This window comes from Camarhynchus parvulus, chromosome 6 (genome assembly GCF_901933205.1).
Source record: "Camarhynchus parvulus chromosome 6, STF_HiC, whole genome shotgun sequence".
Lineage (NCBI taxonomy): Eukaryota > Metazoa > Chordata > Aves > Passeriformes > Thraupidae > Camarhynchus > Camarhynchus parvulus.
Window position 1 is genome coordinate 28,428,178 of NC_044576.1, and position 20,351 is coordinate 28,448,528.

The following is a 20,351-nucleotide window of genomic DNA, read 5'->3' on the forward strand; positions in this document are numbered from 1 at the left end:
CACGTCCGTTCTTGACCCATCTGGTTTTGTGTCACCAACAAATTTGATCATGGTTGAAACTGCATCAAAGGAACACCCAACAAAGAAGATGGGAAGCAGCTGCAGATCAGACAGAAAGGCATTAGTTTACGGTTTCCATCATGAAAAGGGTTTCTGTAAATGCAGCTCTCCAGAAGAGCCAACTCTTGAGAACCAGGACAAAGTTCACAAGTATAACAGATGCAGCACACCAGCGTGGCCTGTCATGAAATTTGTCTCCAAAAAGGCTTGTATTGTGAGTGAGATCTTTCCCAAAGTCATGTCACTGAAAAAGAAACTGCTTAATTAAATAATAAACAATGTTGTGACATCCCCTGTGAAGACAAAAACACATGCAAAAAAGCCAAACCAATACAAATATGCCTTTATAATAAGACCACCTTCTTTAAGCACCCTGTTCTTTAAAACAGATATTCCATTTCTTTCTCCAAAACCACAGGCCAGGGGGAAATACTTCTGCAGCACAACTGATATGTCCCAAACCAACAATGGATTCAAGTTGCTAAACTTCACAGATGGGTTTTTTTCTAATTTTCTTTCAGCTGTATTTACAAGACAGCTGGTAATTAAATCACATCTATATATTCCCTATGGAGAATACATGAGTTATTTCAGAGGTCCTAGTTAGTGTTTGCAGCAAGTTAGCTCTCAAATCAAATAGGATGGCAACCAAAACCGCACATCCTGTCTTCCCCAGCATTTAGTTCAACACACTATTTTAAAAATAAATCTGGAAGACAGCAATCATCACTATAATAAATTGGCACCAAAATATTGCGTAATCAGGATCCCTGGATGTGAAATACAATAAAAGCTTAGATAGTGATTCAGTTCCTAGTATTGACTCCTTATTGTCATGCTCTGGCCCTAATCAATATCCAGAAAGTTTTACCAGTGTAAATGTTAACAGTGTTGATAATGATTTTATACTTATCTTTCACATTTCCTCCAGAAAAATTCTCAGTATTTTACCAAACACACACACATTTAATAGAAGAATCATTTTATACATCAGATATCCAAGCATTTTTCAAGTGGATGCAAGTGATATAGTCCTGCTACACAGCCACAGGTCTAAAATTCAGACAGCTGCATGAAATAGAGTTGGAAGATTCCAAAACACAGAATAAAATCCACAAAACTTCATTTGGATGAGACACCACACAAAGATCTCACAGAGTAGAGAAATACAAATTGATGGTCACTTTAGGAAGTTTAGCAGAACCAGTGAGTAGTTAATTTTTTTTCTTCTGTTGAGTAAATTCTCTGCCCAGTGCTACCACAAGATGCAGATGGTTTCAGCAAGCCTGTGGGAAGATGATCCCCACAATGTTTAATGAGACCAGCTTTTTTTCCCACACATACACTATCATAGCTCTTCCTGAGCAAGGAAATACCAAAGACAGCAGCAGCAAAATCTAAATGCTAAGGAATCTCTTCATCCCCCATCTGTCCCAACCACTGGCACCTCAGCCAATAGTTAGGATTCAGTGAGTTTTCCTCGCCTCTTTCTTTCCCATTCTTAGATGTTTACATCCTAGAACGGATTCTTCTTCTAAAACTGGAAACTTAAGGATTTGTTAGTAACAGTAATAATGGCATTAAACTCATAATATGGCCAGTCAAGTCCCTCGGGGATGTTAATGCAGTTCTCCTAAGCCTCCAAACAAAAACACCAAAATGTGCTGGCCCTGGAAACAAAACAGAACGAAAGAACCGGAATGCAGATAATGCATGTGCCCTTCCTTTGTTTCGTCTGTTTTCCAGTCTATGCAAAAGAAATATTTTTTGTGTTCAAGTGTTTCAAAAATAACACAGACATTAATTTTTTTTTCACTTGGAAACATTTCTATTTTTGCCTAATCCAGTCAGAAGTAAATACTGAACATGGCCATTTTACAAACCTTTCAAAGCTGTTCTTTATTCCTGAAAGCAGTATGTTTTCCAAATCCTAGAAACTATAACATGTTCAATTTGTCCACATCAGTTACATTGCATGGCTTTATGTGGCAAGGCGTGAGACAATGTGCTCAACTACACAGCAAGCAAAAGAATAAATGCTTGACAGAAATGGAACTTCTCCAAAAGCCTACAAAATTATTTCTGAAGTTTTTTGGCTATAAACAAAGACAGCTCTGGAAGTCACCAGACAATGACTGAGAAGATCTGGCAGTTTGAAAGGAGAAGGGTTTCTGAGTATCATAAATCTAATACAGTCTATAGCAGTGATTACACAAAGTAATAAGCATCGAGCACACTATTGATGAGTTTTATTTAGCTTAATATGGAAGCAAACCTCCTCTGAAACAATGCAAAATACTTGAAAGCTCAATAGTATTGGCAAAAATATAATAATAATCAAAAGTCAGCAGAGGAAGGAAATGCAATTGCCAGGTACCTCAGAGAAAAAACACTGTGGTGTTTTTTGAGTTATGCTTGGGAAGTTTGATCTTCATCAAGCCTGGACATAACGAGAGGTGTTGGGCACTGTGCAGTGACAGCCAGAGCTGGTGCAGGTTCACTGCACTCTGTGAGCTATAGGGGAAACACTGACAGCTCCTCCTCCTCACAATTAATCCACTCAGGTCAGCGTTTCATGAAGAATCCTCATCCCACCTGTGGCACCTTTCCTTAGCCAATGGGCTGATCACTGGAATCAGTGCCCACTGCTAGAGGGCAATTCCTGCAGTCTGCATACACCATCAACTGTGGCACACACAGCAAATATACCCCCTGAAACAGGGCTGTGCACACTGCTCATGGCACTGTTTGAAACAATTCCTAAACAACCACGGTGCTTCCTTTCAATTAGATCCTTAAGGGGCTGCATTTAATTGCTCACAGCCCCTTTAATAAATATAAGACCTTGCCACCATAGGGTGTGTCTATACAGCTCAAATATACATTGAGGAACTCATTAGCATATTTTCCTACTCAAATTAATTAGCCCCACTGAAAAGGTGCATTTTTCCCCACAGCTTGTGATTCAAGTCTGACTTCTGACTACAATTTCAGTTAGAGTTGAATAAACAATAATAGGATGGTATAGGCCAGTAAACTTTTTTGCAACACATTTTTTTTAACAGAGAATTATTTTATTTAGACTCTAAATGGTAATTAACTTAGGAGTACACACAGCAATTGTAAAATTCATGCTGTTCTGCACTTGTAGAGGTACAAAAGGTCCCTTGTTTGCAGTACTATGCTGGTCAATTCCTGTGGTAGAGCTGTTGATTCTCTGCATGAGTTTTCTCAGATAATACACAACCTTTTATATATTGGTGCACAAGGTATTTATAAAGCATACGATTTCCAAAGCTGGGCAAACAAAGCAAAGAAAGCTTTGCTAATTTTTCAATATTTGATTTAAACTCTGTAATTTAAATTGAACATTTAAAAATAATCAAAGGTTTCTACTACATATTTTCCAATTATGAAGGCAGGTTTTATAATTACAAGAATGACGTGTATCCAAGAGAAATATATTAAAAATAGCATTTATAAACCAGAAATTTGAGGTATCTGAAAAGCATATTTGGGATAAATACACTCAAATTTGCTTTAGCATGTCAAAAATAATATTGTACTTCAGCTGACTAAGGCATCTTGAACTGAAACAGCCATAGGAGAGCTGTCTTAATTTTCCTTTGGGTGTGTGCCAGCATAAAGCCAGGCAAGAGTGACTTCTAAGCTGCAGTGTTTTCAGAGTGGTGGCACGAAAAGTGCCAACACTATCAATTAAACAAAGATGGGAATACTGCGCTCCCAGAGCATCAGCTCTGGATCTAGCAGCTGCTTGCTTTACAAATATGAGCAGCTTGTTCTGTTTCAGAGCCTTCTAACTTTCATAAAGTAGATGGTTTTACAAACAGGCCAAGATGTTTCTGAGGTTCTGGTAATGAAGGAAAATACATCTGCTGTCTGATTGCTGAGCTATAAACTGAGTTTTCCACATAAATAATCCTCTCCATCTGTAGCATGAAGTGTAGGTGAAAAACATAAGGCTACCAATTCTGCTCTGTAAAATTCAGGCATTGCCTTTATAAATGAATTTCAAGCAAGGTCTCAGTTCTATTTGTTCCTGACAGAACAAGGCATATAGCTTTTATACCATAACTGTCTAAAGCTTGCTTACTCTCCTGAAATGAATACCAATTTTAAGAGTCAGATGATGATCACAGCAGTGCTTAAAATGCACACAAGATGCATGACAAGCATCACAAACAGGACACTGAAGTGCTCCATTAAAACCTGTCTTGGGTCTAAAAGGGTCTTTGAGATTTGACCAATAAGAGACACAGCATGAAGTACTGAGAAGCAGCACACACGTGTTACAATCAGGTGAACTTTTACCAGAGTAAGGGAGAGCATGGAGCATCCTACACATTTTAAAAAACTACAAAAGCTTTTAAGTTCAAGAGCTGCCCACATGGAAAATCTCCTCTACTTGGAAGGAATTTTCTTGCCTCTGCATGATGTACTCTCCTTATCAGGTTGCTCAAAACAAAGTAGTCATAATGTGAGAATAATTATCAAGAACAAGTCCTGTTTTGTGGAAGGTATCTTCCCTAAGATTATCTGTCAGAGGCATCAGACTACTGCATAAAAGCCTATATAAAAACTCTTGAGAGCTTTTAATCTATATTTTTCATGAGTAATGAAAAAATAACATCTGGAATTAGACCAAAGGCTGAAAAAGTATTTCTTTAAATGTTACACGCAGCTTAGATATATCTTATAGAAGGCAAACACAATCCTCTTTCCGCACATAACTTAAGAGGGAAGGTAACAGCTGTGTCCCTTTTTATGTGTGAATAAAGCAGGCACAACACACATACAGAATTCCAAAAGATGCAATTAATCAAAACATCTCAAGGTCACACAGACAAGCTGCTTTCAACCTACAATGCACAAAGCTACATCATTGTTGAGAGTGGATATATCTGGCAGTTTGCTTGGGACAGCTCCACGTGATCCTAGCAAAAAATTTTGCCCAAGGAGGGACTAAAAATCTGATCCAGGGAAGCTGATTTTGATTCAGCTCTGATGGAAAACAACTGGAGACTCAATGGTAGCAGAGGGCCTACAGTGCTCATAATGAGACCCTGATAATAGAATGTAAATGGTGTCCTGTGACTAAAAGCAAGAGAAAACACTGCTGCAGCTAACTATAAAACATGTTTGTCATAATTTAATGCTATGGATATGGGTTCTCCAGCTTAAAACAAATTCTTTCCAGATGAAGCAGCAAAATAATACAAAATGTATTTTGCTCCAGTGTTCCACCACACATGAATAGAAAAACAATGAGAAGCCAATTTCACAGTGGCTGATGCTATCCTCACAAATAAAATATAATCTGTAATTAAAAGAAGTAATTGGCACACTACTTAATTACTGCAAAATACATTCTTCAAATAACAATGTGACCTGATGAAATAAGCAGGTTTTAACATGCAAACATCACTTTTCTCCCTCTGCCAAGCATCCTTAAGAAGCATTATTTAGCTTGCAAAAGAGCTGCTACAATTTGACTGGTGCTGGTATAACCTGGTTTCTCCTTAATGTGTCTCCAAGATTCCCATTAGCAGCCAACTGACAACGAGTGAAAACAACAAACAGACAAACATTTACATTCCATTACACATCAGGAGTGATTGTATAAAGATGTAACACAATACCAGAGTTTGTGCAATTCTGCCAGGTGAGAAAGCAAAGTGGTCATTTCCTTCTCTCCAACACCAAACAGAGGCACTACACATCCTCCTCCAGGAATGTGTTGCCAGCTTTCAAGTTTTGGTACTCAGTGGAGTAGCTTTTTGATACAAACGAAAGGAGAGTGAAAACAAACAGAGGATTTTCTGTTTGAAGATGTATTTCACACTACCTGAAGCTCTCCAGTTCAGAGTTTGACACATTTTAGTTTTATTCACACGCAAGATGTTGTCTTCCTTCCTTCTACTTGTCTGCTTCACCCCAGATGTTACTTCTCTAAAATTGTATTTCAATTGATTATTCAACATTTACTTGTCACCAGTGCAGAAAAGGAACTGCCAAAAATTCAGGTATTTAAATTCTAAGTACAGCATAAAAATTAATGCTGTATGACAGTCATCACAGGATACATCCTCTAAACAACAAAAGGCAGATTTTCCTTATGAAGCAAATCCAACTTGCTTCTTCCATGTTTGTTTTATTAAATAAAACTGTGGCATGGCTGTCTATCTGAAGTACAATTCACTTTATTAACTCTAATAAAATAAATGGCCTCTGAATGCCAGATGTGAGATGGGACTCATGCATTTTTGTTCCTTTCCAATTCATGTCCTTGAGCTGATTCCACTGTGAGGCAACAGATACAGACAGAAGAACCGGGAGCAGGATTAAGCAAGATTGGGAGCAGTTTATTAACTGTGATATGGGTTAAAAGAGCAACACACTGCCTTGACAATATTTGGCCTTATGATGGTAGTGCATTTAAACATGTGCTGACCTATGGTTTAAGGGCACCATGTTGAATTACAAACAGAAAGGTTTGGCTCTTCCCAAATTGCACACTGCTGGCCAGCTCTGGGAACAGAAATGTTCACACATCTCCTGCACAGTACAAACTGCCACCAGTGAAGGTTTTGAAAACTTCTAACAGGAATTAAATGCAGTCTCGCAGAACAACCAACACAGAGTACAGTCAGGAAATTGGGATAACTGCTTTTTTTCCAATGGAAAAAGAGCTATTTCTGGGGAAATGTCTGGAAGTTTACACAAATGAGCCTCCTAACCTTCCTGTCAGTAAACCTGCTGTTGAATAATTTATGCAAAGAAACTTTCCAGTCAGCAAGGGCCAGAATTCAAGATGTGTTTCTACCTTAACTTTCCCCGTCATGCACATATTAGTCAGATTTTAACTACATCAGTAAAGGTGATCTTGGTCACTGGTACAGCATTTCACAAAATATTCTGAGTTGCAAGGGACCTAAGAGCATCAAGTCTAATTTTTAAGTGAATGGCCCATAGAAAGATCAAACCCACAACCTTTGGTGTTGTTAACACCATGCTCTGACCCACTGAGCTAAAATTAGGGTCACCGGTTCATGAGAATGGCCTGAAGTTGTGTCAGGGGAGATTTAGGTGGGGTATTGGAAAAAGGTTCTTGCCCCAGAGGGTGGTTGGGCCCTGGAACAGCTCCCCAGGGCAGTGGCCACAGCACCAAGCCTGACAGAGCGAGAATTATTTGGACAGAACTCCTGGGCACATGGTGAGATCCTTGGGTTTGTCCTGTGCAGGGACAGGAGTTGGACTCAATGATCCCTGTGGGTCCCTTCCAGCTCAGCAGATCCTGTGATACCACATCCTGGAAAAGGAGTGTTTGAACTCCATTTCAAGCCAGCATCAGAAAGGAAATGTACAGGAAAGAAAAAGCTAAAGCTTTAACTCTCCTGACCTCTTAAGTTCTTGTGTCTGCCAAATACACATTAGCTCTGCTTTTACATTTAATATGAAAAAACCTGGAGTCCTGTCAGCACCTATTCACTCAAGTCTTAAAACAACTAAGGATAAAACAGTCAAAAGAATGAACTCAGCCACATTCTCTGCAAACCTCACAGCTTCTCATGCTGCTGCTGGATGCAAAGAGAAACAACCTGGGTGTTATCATGTGAAATGGATAAACACTTCCTTTGACAATTAAAAGGAGCATGATCTTCCACAGCAAATACCAGCACCCCCCCCCTTCCCCCATACACACACCTTTCAGGTGAACTCAAACATTTCAGACAAATCAGGGATGCTTCAAACCATACAAAAGAAATGTGAACAGCAGGAGTCCCCCAGTGGTAAAAATACCCCAAAGAAACCTTTTCTTACTCCTAAATACCACTTTGTACAGCATTTTGGGCAGCTAGCCAAAACCTTGTCTCTAAAAGTAGCTGTAGAGTGATTTAGAGATGTATTTTAGCACTTTTACCACTCTTTAAAAATCAACAAAATAATACATTTATTGCACCTTAATAGTACACATCTGAGAAGTTAACACCATTAAAAAAAACCCTTTCTAGCTTTCCTGTTGTAGTATAATAAATCATTCCAAATATGCACAGTCATTTCTGGAATTTTATTAAAATACTTTGCTGCAATTGGATCATTTCACACAACAGAAAGTCATTACCAAGAATTAGACCACTGCACTCAGCTACAATCTGGGGAAAAGCTGATTTGTAAGTACCAACGTTTTCTGAGTTTGAACATTTTTCAAATATTAGAAAGACCTTCAAAATTCTGAAAGGCACGAGGAAGGGTAAATTCTAAACCTTAATTCCCTCTGACATGCTCCTTGACAGTGTGATCTTGTTCAACATGGAGCATTTGTGCTTAGGAACATTATGAATTGTCACCCTAATCTACTGGCGACACTTTTTCAGAGAAGAAGAACAACCTGCTCAGGAGCCAGAGGAGCCATCTATCTGCTACAAGCACTTTGCACATCTCCCATTCTGACAGCTGCAGTGGGCAGCAGCTCTTCTTACCACAGTGCAGGCCCAGAATTACTTATTGCATTGCTCAGGCTGGCTGAAGACAGGAACTAGACACTTTGAGAATACTACAAGCCTGAATGTTGACTCTTACAATGCAGTCCTTCAATTAGCAGGCATCACTGCTCAAGGGAAGCTAACTGTTGGCTCTGCATTATTCTTTTTACAACAGAATAATTCATTCTGTAACTTGTAAATTACATTTCTCCTCACAGTCTACACAAGATATTGCATATTGCCCACATTACAGAAATCAGTGATTGGTTTTTTTCTGAAGATCTTACCAGAAACAGCTCTAGAGAAAACATTTGAGATCAATTACTCCTGCCTCCTGTTAGTGTCCTAACTATAGTCACTTATTGATTACCTTTTAAGCATGATTTTAATTTTATTATGTTTATGTAGGATTAAATACATATTTAAAACACTGAGTTAACTAAAAATAATTATTAAAATCAGTATATACAGTTGCAATGTTGCAAACACAACTTTGAAAGGCAAAATAGAATCAGGTTTCCTGTTTTCTTAGCCTGACAAAGTGTTGATATTGAGGAGATTCTTCTGGTGACATTTTCCTCCTTAAAGCAGGACCAAAAGTTTGCAACATTTAAATCCCTGACTTAACGCCACAGGAAGGAGATAGATCGCTTTTTAATAATCTGAGGGGTTTATAAGCTTACTTGCAATTAGCATAAATGAAAGCTACTATCAGAGTGTGTAATTACTGCCCAGCAATGCAGTACCTAAGCCTAGAAGGGACAGCTCCACAAGTGCACCCATCCTCTGCCCTGCTAAGTGAGTGATTTAAAGCAGGTAAGAGCAGTGCAGAGTGGCTGCCTGCAGTGGTGCCACAAGAAGCCACCTGCTTTCAGAAATACCCCTGTGACATCTGGGATACCCAAGCGCCAACGCATTTTCAATAAATAAATAAAAACATAAAGCTCAAGCATCACAGTTATTCACTGTTTGTAGTTATGCCATTAAGGGTGTCTTTAATATATTGACAGCCTCACCTGTGAGCCACCAGCTCAAACACAGAGGGAAATGACTGAGAGGGCTTCCACAGCTGCATGGGGAGCTACACACAACAAGCTGGGGAGAAAGGGCAACGTTCAGGGAGAGAGAACTGAGCTACAGAAATCCTTTTTGTACTTGGCACCTCCTGCAAGGAGGAGAACTGAGCAAGGAATGAAAAACAAACTACTTTCCTTTTCCAGGGCTACCTGCTCTGCTCTGCCACACTGGCCACGTAGGCCTGACAACCCCAGCTTGCAGAGAGCTAAGGCATGTGGCAGCGTTTTTCTCCAAATAGGAAAATACTAAATTTATTCTCATTTATGCTTTTGAGTCTTCCCGCAGCTCTCAGAGAAAAGGTCAAGGGCATGCAGATAAGATATTTTTAGTTATACAGCAGAAATGTATTTAAAAACTAAGTGCAGCCTCAAGTCAGATTCAAATATTTCTATTTACCAAATTCAAAAACCTTTGAATGCCTTTCTCTCTAAACATTAACACAGCTAAAGTTAATAAATTTACTTTCTACCCAACCCAGAAAGAGCTGTCTAGGTATTTTTAAAATGTGCAAAATTAAAAAAAAAAACACCCAAACACATCACTAAACACTGTGTTCAACAATTCTCACAGCAATTTATAGACAAGATTTATACACTAACACACCACATTTCTTTGCAAGTCTTCTTTAATTTTCTCTTGCAAAGGTGGGACATTTGGCAAAGGGAAGAGACATCTCACACATCAGCAGCCTTGGGGAATGTTTGCTTAGAAACACACACAGTTTGACCTCTCAGAGGATCAAATCAGTTTACTTCATCAGGTCATGAGTGTTATCAACCACTGCAAGTTTGTGTCTCTATTTCACTGTTTAGGAGATTAAAATTAAGTAATAGATTACAAGAAAAAGAACTGACACCATTTCTCTGTCTATATGGGTTGATTTTAAAGCTGTAATTTTCATGACTTTTTTTTTTATGAGAACACTATAGGCAGTTCTTACCCATGCAATCCTTTAAAGAAATCTGACAAGCAAATTCATCAATTTCTAATAGAATTTCAAATACAGCTGACACCTTGCTGCCTTCAATCATGTCTTGTTTCATAACTGTGTATGTGGAGAAAAGACATGCCTGTCTGGGGCCTAATGGATAACATGATGTACATTCCCGTGGCAATAGAAAATGAACAACAATAAAAATTATAATTTACTTTGCTGTCAGGTGCTGATCCTGTAGGTGTGAAGGAGAGCAAGTAAAGCTGCCAGGACTGACTTTTGATCTGGTATTGTATTTAAATATTCTGTAGTTGAGATTTAATTGCACCTAATCTGCTCAATAAAATCATCTTTACTGTTATTAATATCCCAGACTTGTGTTATTATATAATCCTAACCTATTTTTTTTATACAGAAATTTTAATCTGCTGCTTAAGCATTCATTAATGCAAAGCCACTGCTGTGGAGAATACATTCCACTCTATTTGCAAGAGGCAAGAATTCTTTGGAGCTACTACCAAATGCTAGTGTTGTCTTACTTAACTTTGTTTATGGCCTTGTGACAACAAACATCAGCAAAACTTAATCATTAATCCTAAAAATATTCCATCTGGAAAAGAAGATGACTCTACAAAGTGCAGTGTCATTTGTAAACACAATGCAGAATCATCCAGATAGTCAAATGCAATACATGTGTTCATATATAACAGCTTTTGGATGGTTCCTTTCTTTCCTGTTTCATTTCTAAATCTGAATAAATAATCTGCATGCCAGCTACCCTAAATGATGAGTTATTTGCCATTCAGAGAATCCTGAGATGCTCAATTATCTCACACAACTGCCATCAACTGTACTTAATTGCCTGTATGTTTCAAGTCCACTGCATGTTTATTTATATCACTTGCATGACACACTAGATGTTTTATGAGACCAGAATAAGATGAGATATGTCACAGTCTAATGCTTAGGGATATGACAGGAGCTGTATTTCCTTTTTTTAATCATAATTTTTCAAGGAAATCTAAGTAAATTAAATATCAGGCTCTATCTTCTCTACACCTTGCAGCTCCCAGTGATTTCTTAACCCATAGGACATACTTGAACAAATCTGACAGAGCAATGAATATGAAGTTCTTACAAATTTTATGAAAAAAATAATAATTTTTAGACCTGAGCAGACAAGGCAGGAGTGGCTCTGGCTCTGAGCCATTCCAAGAGGGAGTGGGGACCCAGAGTCCTTCAGCACAGGGGAAACACCCAGGCAGCTGCAGAGCAGAGATGTGGGACAGAGCTGAGCACCAGGCAAGGGACAGAGGAACTCTCTTGTTTGGTGACAACCGTGTCACAAAAGGGATGGGGAAAAGTGCAGCCAGATTTCTGAGGAGCAGCAAAGTGGAAAGCAGAGCTGCAGTAACAGAGAAAGAAACCCCTGGAGCCCCTGCAGCTGGAGGGGATTTGGTGGGGGAGTTACAAAGAGAGGAAAGTCGACAATCCAGGAAGGGAAGGCAGTACATGGAAAAGGTACATCAAGGCAGGAGTGAGCTGGAGTTCTCAGCTCAGGGCAGCAGCAGTGCTCAACATGAGCCTGACTGCCAGGGCTAAACCCAAAAAACACCTGCACTGGGACGGAGGCTGTGGGAATGGGGAGCAGGAAGAATCCTTGTGATGTCTCCAGCGGATGAGGAAAACGGAAACAGCCATTTCTGGGTTTGCTGAGCAGAGCTTTAGTACTGAATTTAGGGTGCAGAATTTAAAAGGAAGAGCATGGAAGTTTTTGACACTTCTGAACCTCATCAGCTGCATGACAAAATGCTGCATGACAAAATGCTAATTTTATGGACATCAGAAAGTGATAAAATCATATAACCACTGAATGCAGAAATTCATCTTTATTTATGGGTTTCTATTCAAATTGTTTGATACCTTCAAGTCTCTTTACAGCCTATCATTTCTGCAAATTTCTATGCAGCAAGAGCTATCTCTATGCCATTACACTTTGTGTCATGCCTCTCTCATGTTAAATTTCAAGCCGAGTGCAGATTGTACAGGACAATAGCCTGACACTTGGAAAAATAGTCAAAGCATCACAGTAACTAAAGAACTGTTCCAAAAATAACTTAATTGTGGTAATGCTGTAACTATACTGACAGCATTATTGCTGCATTAGTTTCATCCATGGAAAATGCAAGAATATAAAAATACTACCAAAAATAACATAAATTACAGAATTACATTTCATGAACTAAACCAGTCACATTTCTAAAAATCAAAGCTGTAAACATATTCCTTTCTAAAGTTAAAACAATATAATGTGCAAGTTAAAATAAGAAATGTTAGATACTTATCATAAATAAGTATCTGCCTTGCAATCCAGAAATCATTATTTCATCACACACAAGCATTTTACTCTTAGCATTTTTAACATACTGTCAACTCCTTGACAGAAAGCACTGACTTCTCCAAGACTGTCAAAGATATCTGTGAGAGTCCAATACAAATAGAGTTTTTAAAAAAAAAGTTTTAAAAATAGCTTCAAGTGTAAAGAGCCAGTGTGCAGAACACCTGCCGTAAACTGCACCTTGCTGTGCCATCAAGAGACAGAAAGCTGCAGGATGCTGTTCTTTTGGTTTCACCAGGGAAAACTGTTTTCACACAAGGCATTTTGGAAGCCCTGCAAGGAAGGCTGCCATAGAAATCTGCCCACTCAGTGCAGTCCTCTCTTCCACCCTCACACCACCTTTATCACTGAACCAGTGACAACAGTGTGGTCACCACATGAACCAAGCAGCTTCTGCTCACTCTCACCACAGCACACCTGCAGCTGCTCCATCAGCTGGCTCAGGGTGTCCCACCACTCACCCTGAGACACAGCAGTCTGCAGGCACCTGACAGAACAGGGAACCCAGCCAGCTCTGTGTGTCTGAGGCGCCCAGCAGCCCATGCCTGCTCCTGCTCACTGCGCTCCTGGAGTGCTGCTGCCCTCTCAACAGATAACCTGACTCTGCTTCCCTCCTCAGCAACCTGATCTCTCCTCATAATCCCACCAACACCACTGGCAGCTCCTCTGCCCTTTGCTCCTCTTTCAGAGAAACTCAGGTGCCACTCAAGCAAACCATAAAGCTGGCCTGAAATGGAAAGCAAGAATACACAGTTTGCTGCCCAAAAATTTATCTACATATATGTTCATTTAATATCTGACCTGCCACACCATAATTGAGGCTTTCCTGCAAAGATACAGATTAAGGCATGGCAGTTCCATTCTCTGAGGATGTTACTCTAGAAAAGATGTAGTTCACTGCATGCATCATACATTATTTGGTAATGAAGTAGGTACTTTATTAACAAATGGCCATGCTTGTTTAACCAGCTATATCCAAACACTTCCCTTTGAGGCTTCAGGAAAATACTGCCCAACACCAAGGTTCCTTCAAGACTTCTAACTATTCCCTCTCACTACTCCTGGCATTAAAGGAGAGGCAGAATATTCATGCATAAATGCTTTGTGTTCAATCAGGTACTTCCTCCTTCCATGGAATGGACTTCATCCTGTGTCCCATGTTGAAAGAGTTTGACAAAGCCTGTCTAGACTAACAGGACAAGCAGAAACAATACACTTGCTCAAAGCTGTGCATTTTAAACACTTGAGGAACAAAGACCTTATCTTCTGTTTTACACCTCTTCAAAAAAATCAGCAAAAAAGGTTCCAATAATCTTGCCAAGGAAAGCAACATGGACTAAACTGAGTATTTACATATTCCTATTTTCAAGGCCTGCTGAAGGTAAAGAGTGAAGGCACTGCCTTTATAGGCCAGCCAACCAGTTACTTCAGCAAGGTACTTAATTCCCCTCTCATAATCAGATCTAGCTTCAAGAAATGCAGAAAACAGGATATTCGAAGAGCTCCTGCAAACCCACAGTCACCAAAGTGATTTTCTTTCGTGTGAAGTCCAATCTGATTATAAAAATGCAGAAGTGGAAATCAGGAACTGGTATCTCTGAACACTTGATAACTTGTTATCTGCCTGGAACTCAGCCTAGTTGCCTCTGCAAAGAAAATCTGCACTCAGAAATGTCAAACAACACAAACATAGTACATGCTTAGATTTATTTTTGTCAAACTATTTTCGTTCTCTTAAACACAGCTAAAATAGGTGCCTGGTTTGTCTCTTAGTTTGTCTTCTTGTAACAGGACACAAATTCTCACTGAGGAAAAATAGACACACTGGTTTTGTGTAAAACCAGTATTAAATATTGGTTCAAGGGCTATTATTTTAAAATACAGTTATGTGTGTAACAATGTAGGCTAAATATAAGAAGTTTTTACTTTTCTGTTATCAGAGAGCTTGACCTCACATCAGAAAACCAGAACCAGACCAAAAACAAAAAAAAAAAAACAACAGGAAACAGAATACATCATAATGAAATAAAATTTTCATAGGTTATGTTTACTTCAGTGGGAACAGAATCAGATTGCAAGACTCCTGTTAGCCTAACAAGATCTGGTTTATTGTTTGTGAACTCGGGTGTATGCACAAGGTAACTAACAGGAGGTATCTCAACTTTTTAACTAAGCAGCAATGATATAGGAGGTAAGAGATAATGAAAGCATTGCAGAGAGTCAACAGGAATAAACATTTTAAAAATATTTTTAATTAAAAATATTTTAAAACTGCCTTTGTAGAAAAGTGGCATCTTATATAATCTTACAGAAATTTCTTAAAAAGACATAATGTTAAATTAGAAAAATACGTGGCATTTGAAATACATGCAGATTTAGGAACAGAAACAGGATTAGAGGCCTCAGGCAACAGGAATTGGAGATGTCATACAGTATTAATTCATGGGAGAAGCCACTAATTCACATGGCACAAACCCCAAAAGGAAAAAGCAGTGACTCTCTTGGCTAGCAGAGACATTCTAAGTTATCTCTTTGATAAACAATATTAAAAAGGCCATACATGGATTCTACGAATGAAAAGTCATTTACCAGGCAGGAAAAAAAGAAGTAAATAATAATTAAAGTGTCAGCGACTTGTTACCCAGAACACAGCTCTTACATCACATCAAGAATTACAAAAATGAACAGGGAAACCATTCTTAATTAAAAGAATTTTGGGGGTAATGAAAGTTTTGGGGATATTAAATCACTATGACACAGCTTGTTCTAATTCAACAGAGTAGCAGGATGAAAAGGTACAAGGAGAAGCGCACAGACAAGGAAGCTCTGTTTCTCTGCATCGTGGGGATTCAGATTGGAAAGCCCCAACCTTCCTCCCCCACCTTTGCTGATGGCAACTCTTCCAAGGAAACAACAGCAGCTCATTGTCAGTGATGTCCCTACCCCAGCCCCGAGAAGAAAAATATAATGGGGAGGAGGCAAATAGGTGCCATCAATACCCAGAGCAGGTTTTGTGCTGGGGAGAGGGAATTATTCCCTTAGAAAAGTCTGTCTCATCCTCAAGAAAGTACTTTGCACACTGGATTCATTCTTTCCCCATAATCAACTTAGTGATTTGTGAATAAATTCTACAAGATGCCTAAAAGACTTTGAAAAACTCAAAGGAAGTTAGGGAAACTATTGATCAACCTACTCTCCTTCTGAGCAAGGGAGAGATGCTAGAGGGAGACGCAGAGCCATCCTTGTGCATCCCACAGAAAGAGTGAAGCAGCCACCAGCACACACACACTCACTCCGGAGATCCCAGCACTGCTGACTTTTTAGTCTCGACTTTTTCCACGCAACAAAAAGCCACCTTACTGACCATAACTGCTTCTGTCTGCACTTACAGCTTATTCAGTGGGCAAACCAAAGCTGGTACCTTCATGTGCTGAGTTCTAACAAGGAATGATACGCTCCAGCAAGAAGCCCAACCTACTGCGCTGTCTACTGAATTCTTGGTTTTAATTTAGAAGTTTACTATAATAAATACAAAATACACCCTTTTCTAAATATAAGCTTCCACATACCTTCTATAACAAAAGATTCCCAGAGTTTTTAGATCAGGCAGCCCCTCATGAGAACAGCAGAACCAGAACACTCCCTTTGACATAACATCAGATGAGCCATTTTCTTTCTCTGATTTGCTAATGATGCAAAAGGAACTTTGCAAAAACAATTTACTACACTAAGAAGAAATAATGGCAAAATAATTAACTTCTAGCAGTCCTGTGTTTTAGCAACTAGAAACAAGGTTTAACTAGTAGCATGTAACCAACCAATTCTTCCCCGATTAACAGCAAACACTCTTGTGTTTTAACAAATGCTCTGATTTATGCAGCCTGTTCTTTTAAAATTATTTCTGAACATAATGGATGTAAAAGAAAGAAGATTCACAAAGCTGAACAATGGGATAATAAGCCTATGAACAACTAGGCAACTCAGAAGTGAATCTATGGGAGGAGAGGATTTTGTCACCCTAAATGCATTGATCTAAATAGCCAACTCTTTTTAACACTAAGAATTCTATTTACACCACTTCACAGACATGGCTTAAGGCATTTTATTCAGATGGAGTGGCTCTCCCTTTTCTGCTGAAGTGAATGAGACATTTCAGAAACATTACTTTGTTAAATATTTCTGCAGATATGTATAGCTACATTTTTATGCAAGATATTTTCTTACAAGCTGACCACTATACTGTATCAGCTAATACCAAAATAATAACATATCTTCCAGTTGCAAAGCTCAATGTCAAGTACAAACACAAATTTAAGAGGCAAACTGTTCTCCAGGTAATAAAAAGCCACAGATAGCTTTAAGAAGTTACTAATTCAAGCATCACTCCTTAATGTAGTGTGAAACTCAATTCTGAAATCCAATCAACAGATTTTGCATTTACTGTAGTTGTGACAGGAGTCAATGGCCTCAAAATGTTTTCACCTCTCAAAAGTTGCAAAGGTTCAAGCAAAAATGTCTGTTTAAGCAAAATCTTTACATCATAATAGCTAACCCAAATCTGTTACCCTCCAAAACTAACACACAAGTCTTCAGTAATTTCAAGAACTGCTTAACAGGAAGAAATTCACACCCTTGAGGCAGAAGCACCACATCTGACATAGTAGTTATAAAAAAAATTTCAAACCCAAAACAAAAACCAAGACAGCCCAGTCTTTTAACTAGGAAGACTCAATCTTAGTAACAGGTTTAGCCATATATTCCTGATTTTTCTCCTAAATCCAACATATTGACGCTTGAAATAAAGAGAGAATGGCGTCCTGTCTCCATAGGCAAAGCAATTTTGAACATCTATCAGAGCAGAATTACTTCAACTTTAACTGGTTTTAAAAACTGTCCTTCATTTTTCAGGCTTATGCACACTACTTAAAAGACTTATCTGACACAAAACAGTCGTCTCAGCCAATGATTTCCCCTTTTACACACAACAAAAGAAAACTATTGTGATTTTCTACACTACCACAAAAATAAATACAAAAGGTGGCAGACATCACCCTTGATACAAGTCCAAGTAATAATATAGAACCACAGAATGGATTTTGTGGTATGAAAGGGTTAATTGCTGCTTCTAATTACACAAAACTAACTTTAATGGGAGAGTACACGGCAGCAACATCTATGAACACAATGTCCACATTAGCAGAACACCAGTTATGAAACCCCTGCCAACACCACTTGTACAGGGATTGTTTTGTTTGTTTTAATCAAATTTTATGAAGTTCTGCTGTATTTGCAGAGCTCTGCAAAAAACCTGTAAGGCTGAGGAGCTTTAAAGAATATAGCATGCAATAGTAACCATGACAATAGGAAAAATGCTTTTGCTACTCTTTTTCTTTCAGCTGACAATACTTTCAAATACTGGCGTTTTTCCTCTAGATGACAACTTTTGTTTGTTGCTTACTATGAATCCTAGGCCTCCCATCTTTGTAAACCTGAAACTTTTGACCAAGGGAGCAGCAATTTGGGGTGCACTGAAAACATGGGATGAGTCCTAACTGTGGTAGGATGGATATCATCTGTTGGCAGCTGTATCTTACTTCATTGTTGCTCTGAATAGGTGCATGAAAATGACGTTTTTAAGGTAATTATTCTGCAAGTAAATAGGGAACCTAAAAAAAACCCCAAAACAACAGAAAGGCAGAATGCAGATAGTGTATTCCTCTGGAGATCACAAAACTGCCGAGATATGTTAGAATCTGGCCCCAGGCAGGCTGATCATAAACTTTAAGAAAACATCCTGGAACTCCTCTGCACTGATTTTGTCTTGGTTTTATATTAAGTTGGAGTTTTAAGCAATAAAAAAATAAAAGAAATAAAGATTCTTCAGAGATTTATCTTTGCTCTCTACCATTTCTCCAACAGGCTTGCTCACCAAATAGGACAATGCTTTCAAAAGATGTATGGGATAAGGATCTGAAGTCACATATTGAAAAGTGACTAAAGGGACGATTTTCAAAGGCATTAAGATACCTAAAGATGCATTAAGCTCTTAAAATTTTCAAAACTGCCTGGGCATCTAACGCCTATTTAAATCACTTAGTCCTTTTTGAAAATCCCAATGGGCAGTTATCTACATTTTATGTGTCTATATGCCTTTGAAAATCTGTACCATTAAATACTTAACAACCTAAGTACCCCTGGCTTTTAATGGGACCTCAAAAGTGTAAGTACATCTGAAAATTGGTCAAGCCACTCTCTTTGGTCTTTTTTCCCCCTTTCTTTTAAAGAGGCATCTCCTAATGCTTATCCGTAGCATGTCATTTAAATGGAGCTTCAGCACCGTCCAACTTACACACTGAGCTGTGCACATTCGATTTGTTTTATGGAGCTAAACAAATAAAAATCCAGAGTACAGACTGCATCCTCAAAAAAGACTTTCTGAAGCTCCTAAAAAGAAATTAAATTCCAATCTGTAACTCCAGTAAATGCCCCCAGAAAAACACGTTTTCAGTAAATGTGACCTCACATGAGAACAACTTAGGCTGGTAAAGAACCAACACCATTGTTTAATACCCATGCAACATATTCAATATAGCACAAAAAAGTTCTGAAAGGCAGCCACACAGCATAAGAAAAAAAAAACAAAAAAAAAACAAACAGAAAAAGGAGGAAGTTGTGAATAGCCTCTTTAAAAAGGCAGCAGTTCCAGAAAAGAAGACAAGCTTTAATTCTGAATTTTCTTTTTAAGAAACTGTATGAAACTATAAAGCATTCCCTTATGCAAGCATTTGAAAGATCTATCTTCTGATCTTCTGTAATGTCAATAGGAGGTAACTTGCACTGACCAAATTCCCAAAAAGGAACTGATTTGTAAATTGGGAACGCAGGGAATCAGATTGCCACCTACAGGAAAATTTAGCATTTATTGTCAAGAATGACTCAAAAAGAAAACAAATTGCCATCCTGCCAAGCATTCTTTCATTTCAAAACCAATCAGTCTTTTCTTTTGTGCAACTATATCATGAGCTTCCTAAATCCAGGAAGCCATTATAATTTCTTTTTATTTATGAGTACTGCTTGAAAGTTCCATAATTCAATTACAAAATCATGTGTCAGTTAGAGAATTTTAAGTCTGCTTACCTGATACCATTGGTGCTAGCCTGAATATGTCTGATAGTCTGCTGTTAACTGGCTCATAAGGGGAATCTTCAAGCAAGTCATTTCCTAAGGACAAAGAATATTTGGATGTTTTTCTTACACATGAATTCAGGATAAGATTTTTTTGTTTATTTTTACTCCATAACAGTGAAATGTACTTCCCTTTAATCCCTTTAAAAAGTTTATATGGCCACTTGTTTTCAAAGAATTACCTATAGAAACA

At 38.4% G+C, this 20,351-nt stretch overlaps 1 protein-coding gene across 1 annotated transcript in view; it reads right to left on the reverse strand.

Annotated features, from left to right (window-relative positions):
- GFRA1 (GDNF family receptor alpha 1) overlaps window positions 1-20,351 on the reverse strand; it is a 132,626-nt gene that overhangs the window by 109,193 nt on the left and 3,082 nt on the right. The window contains exon 3 of the mRNA XM_030950745.1: window positions 20,111-20,194. Within this exon, the coding sequence (XP_030806605.1) occupies window positions 20,111-20,194 (84 nt within the window). The remainder of the gene's footprint in view (window positions 1-20,110; window positions 20,195-20,351) is intronic.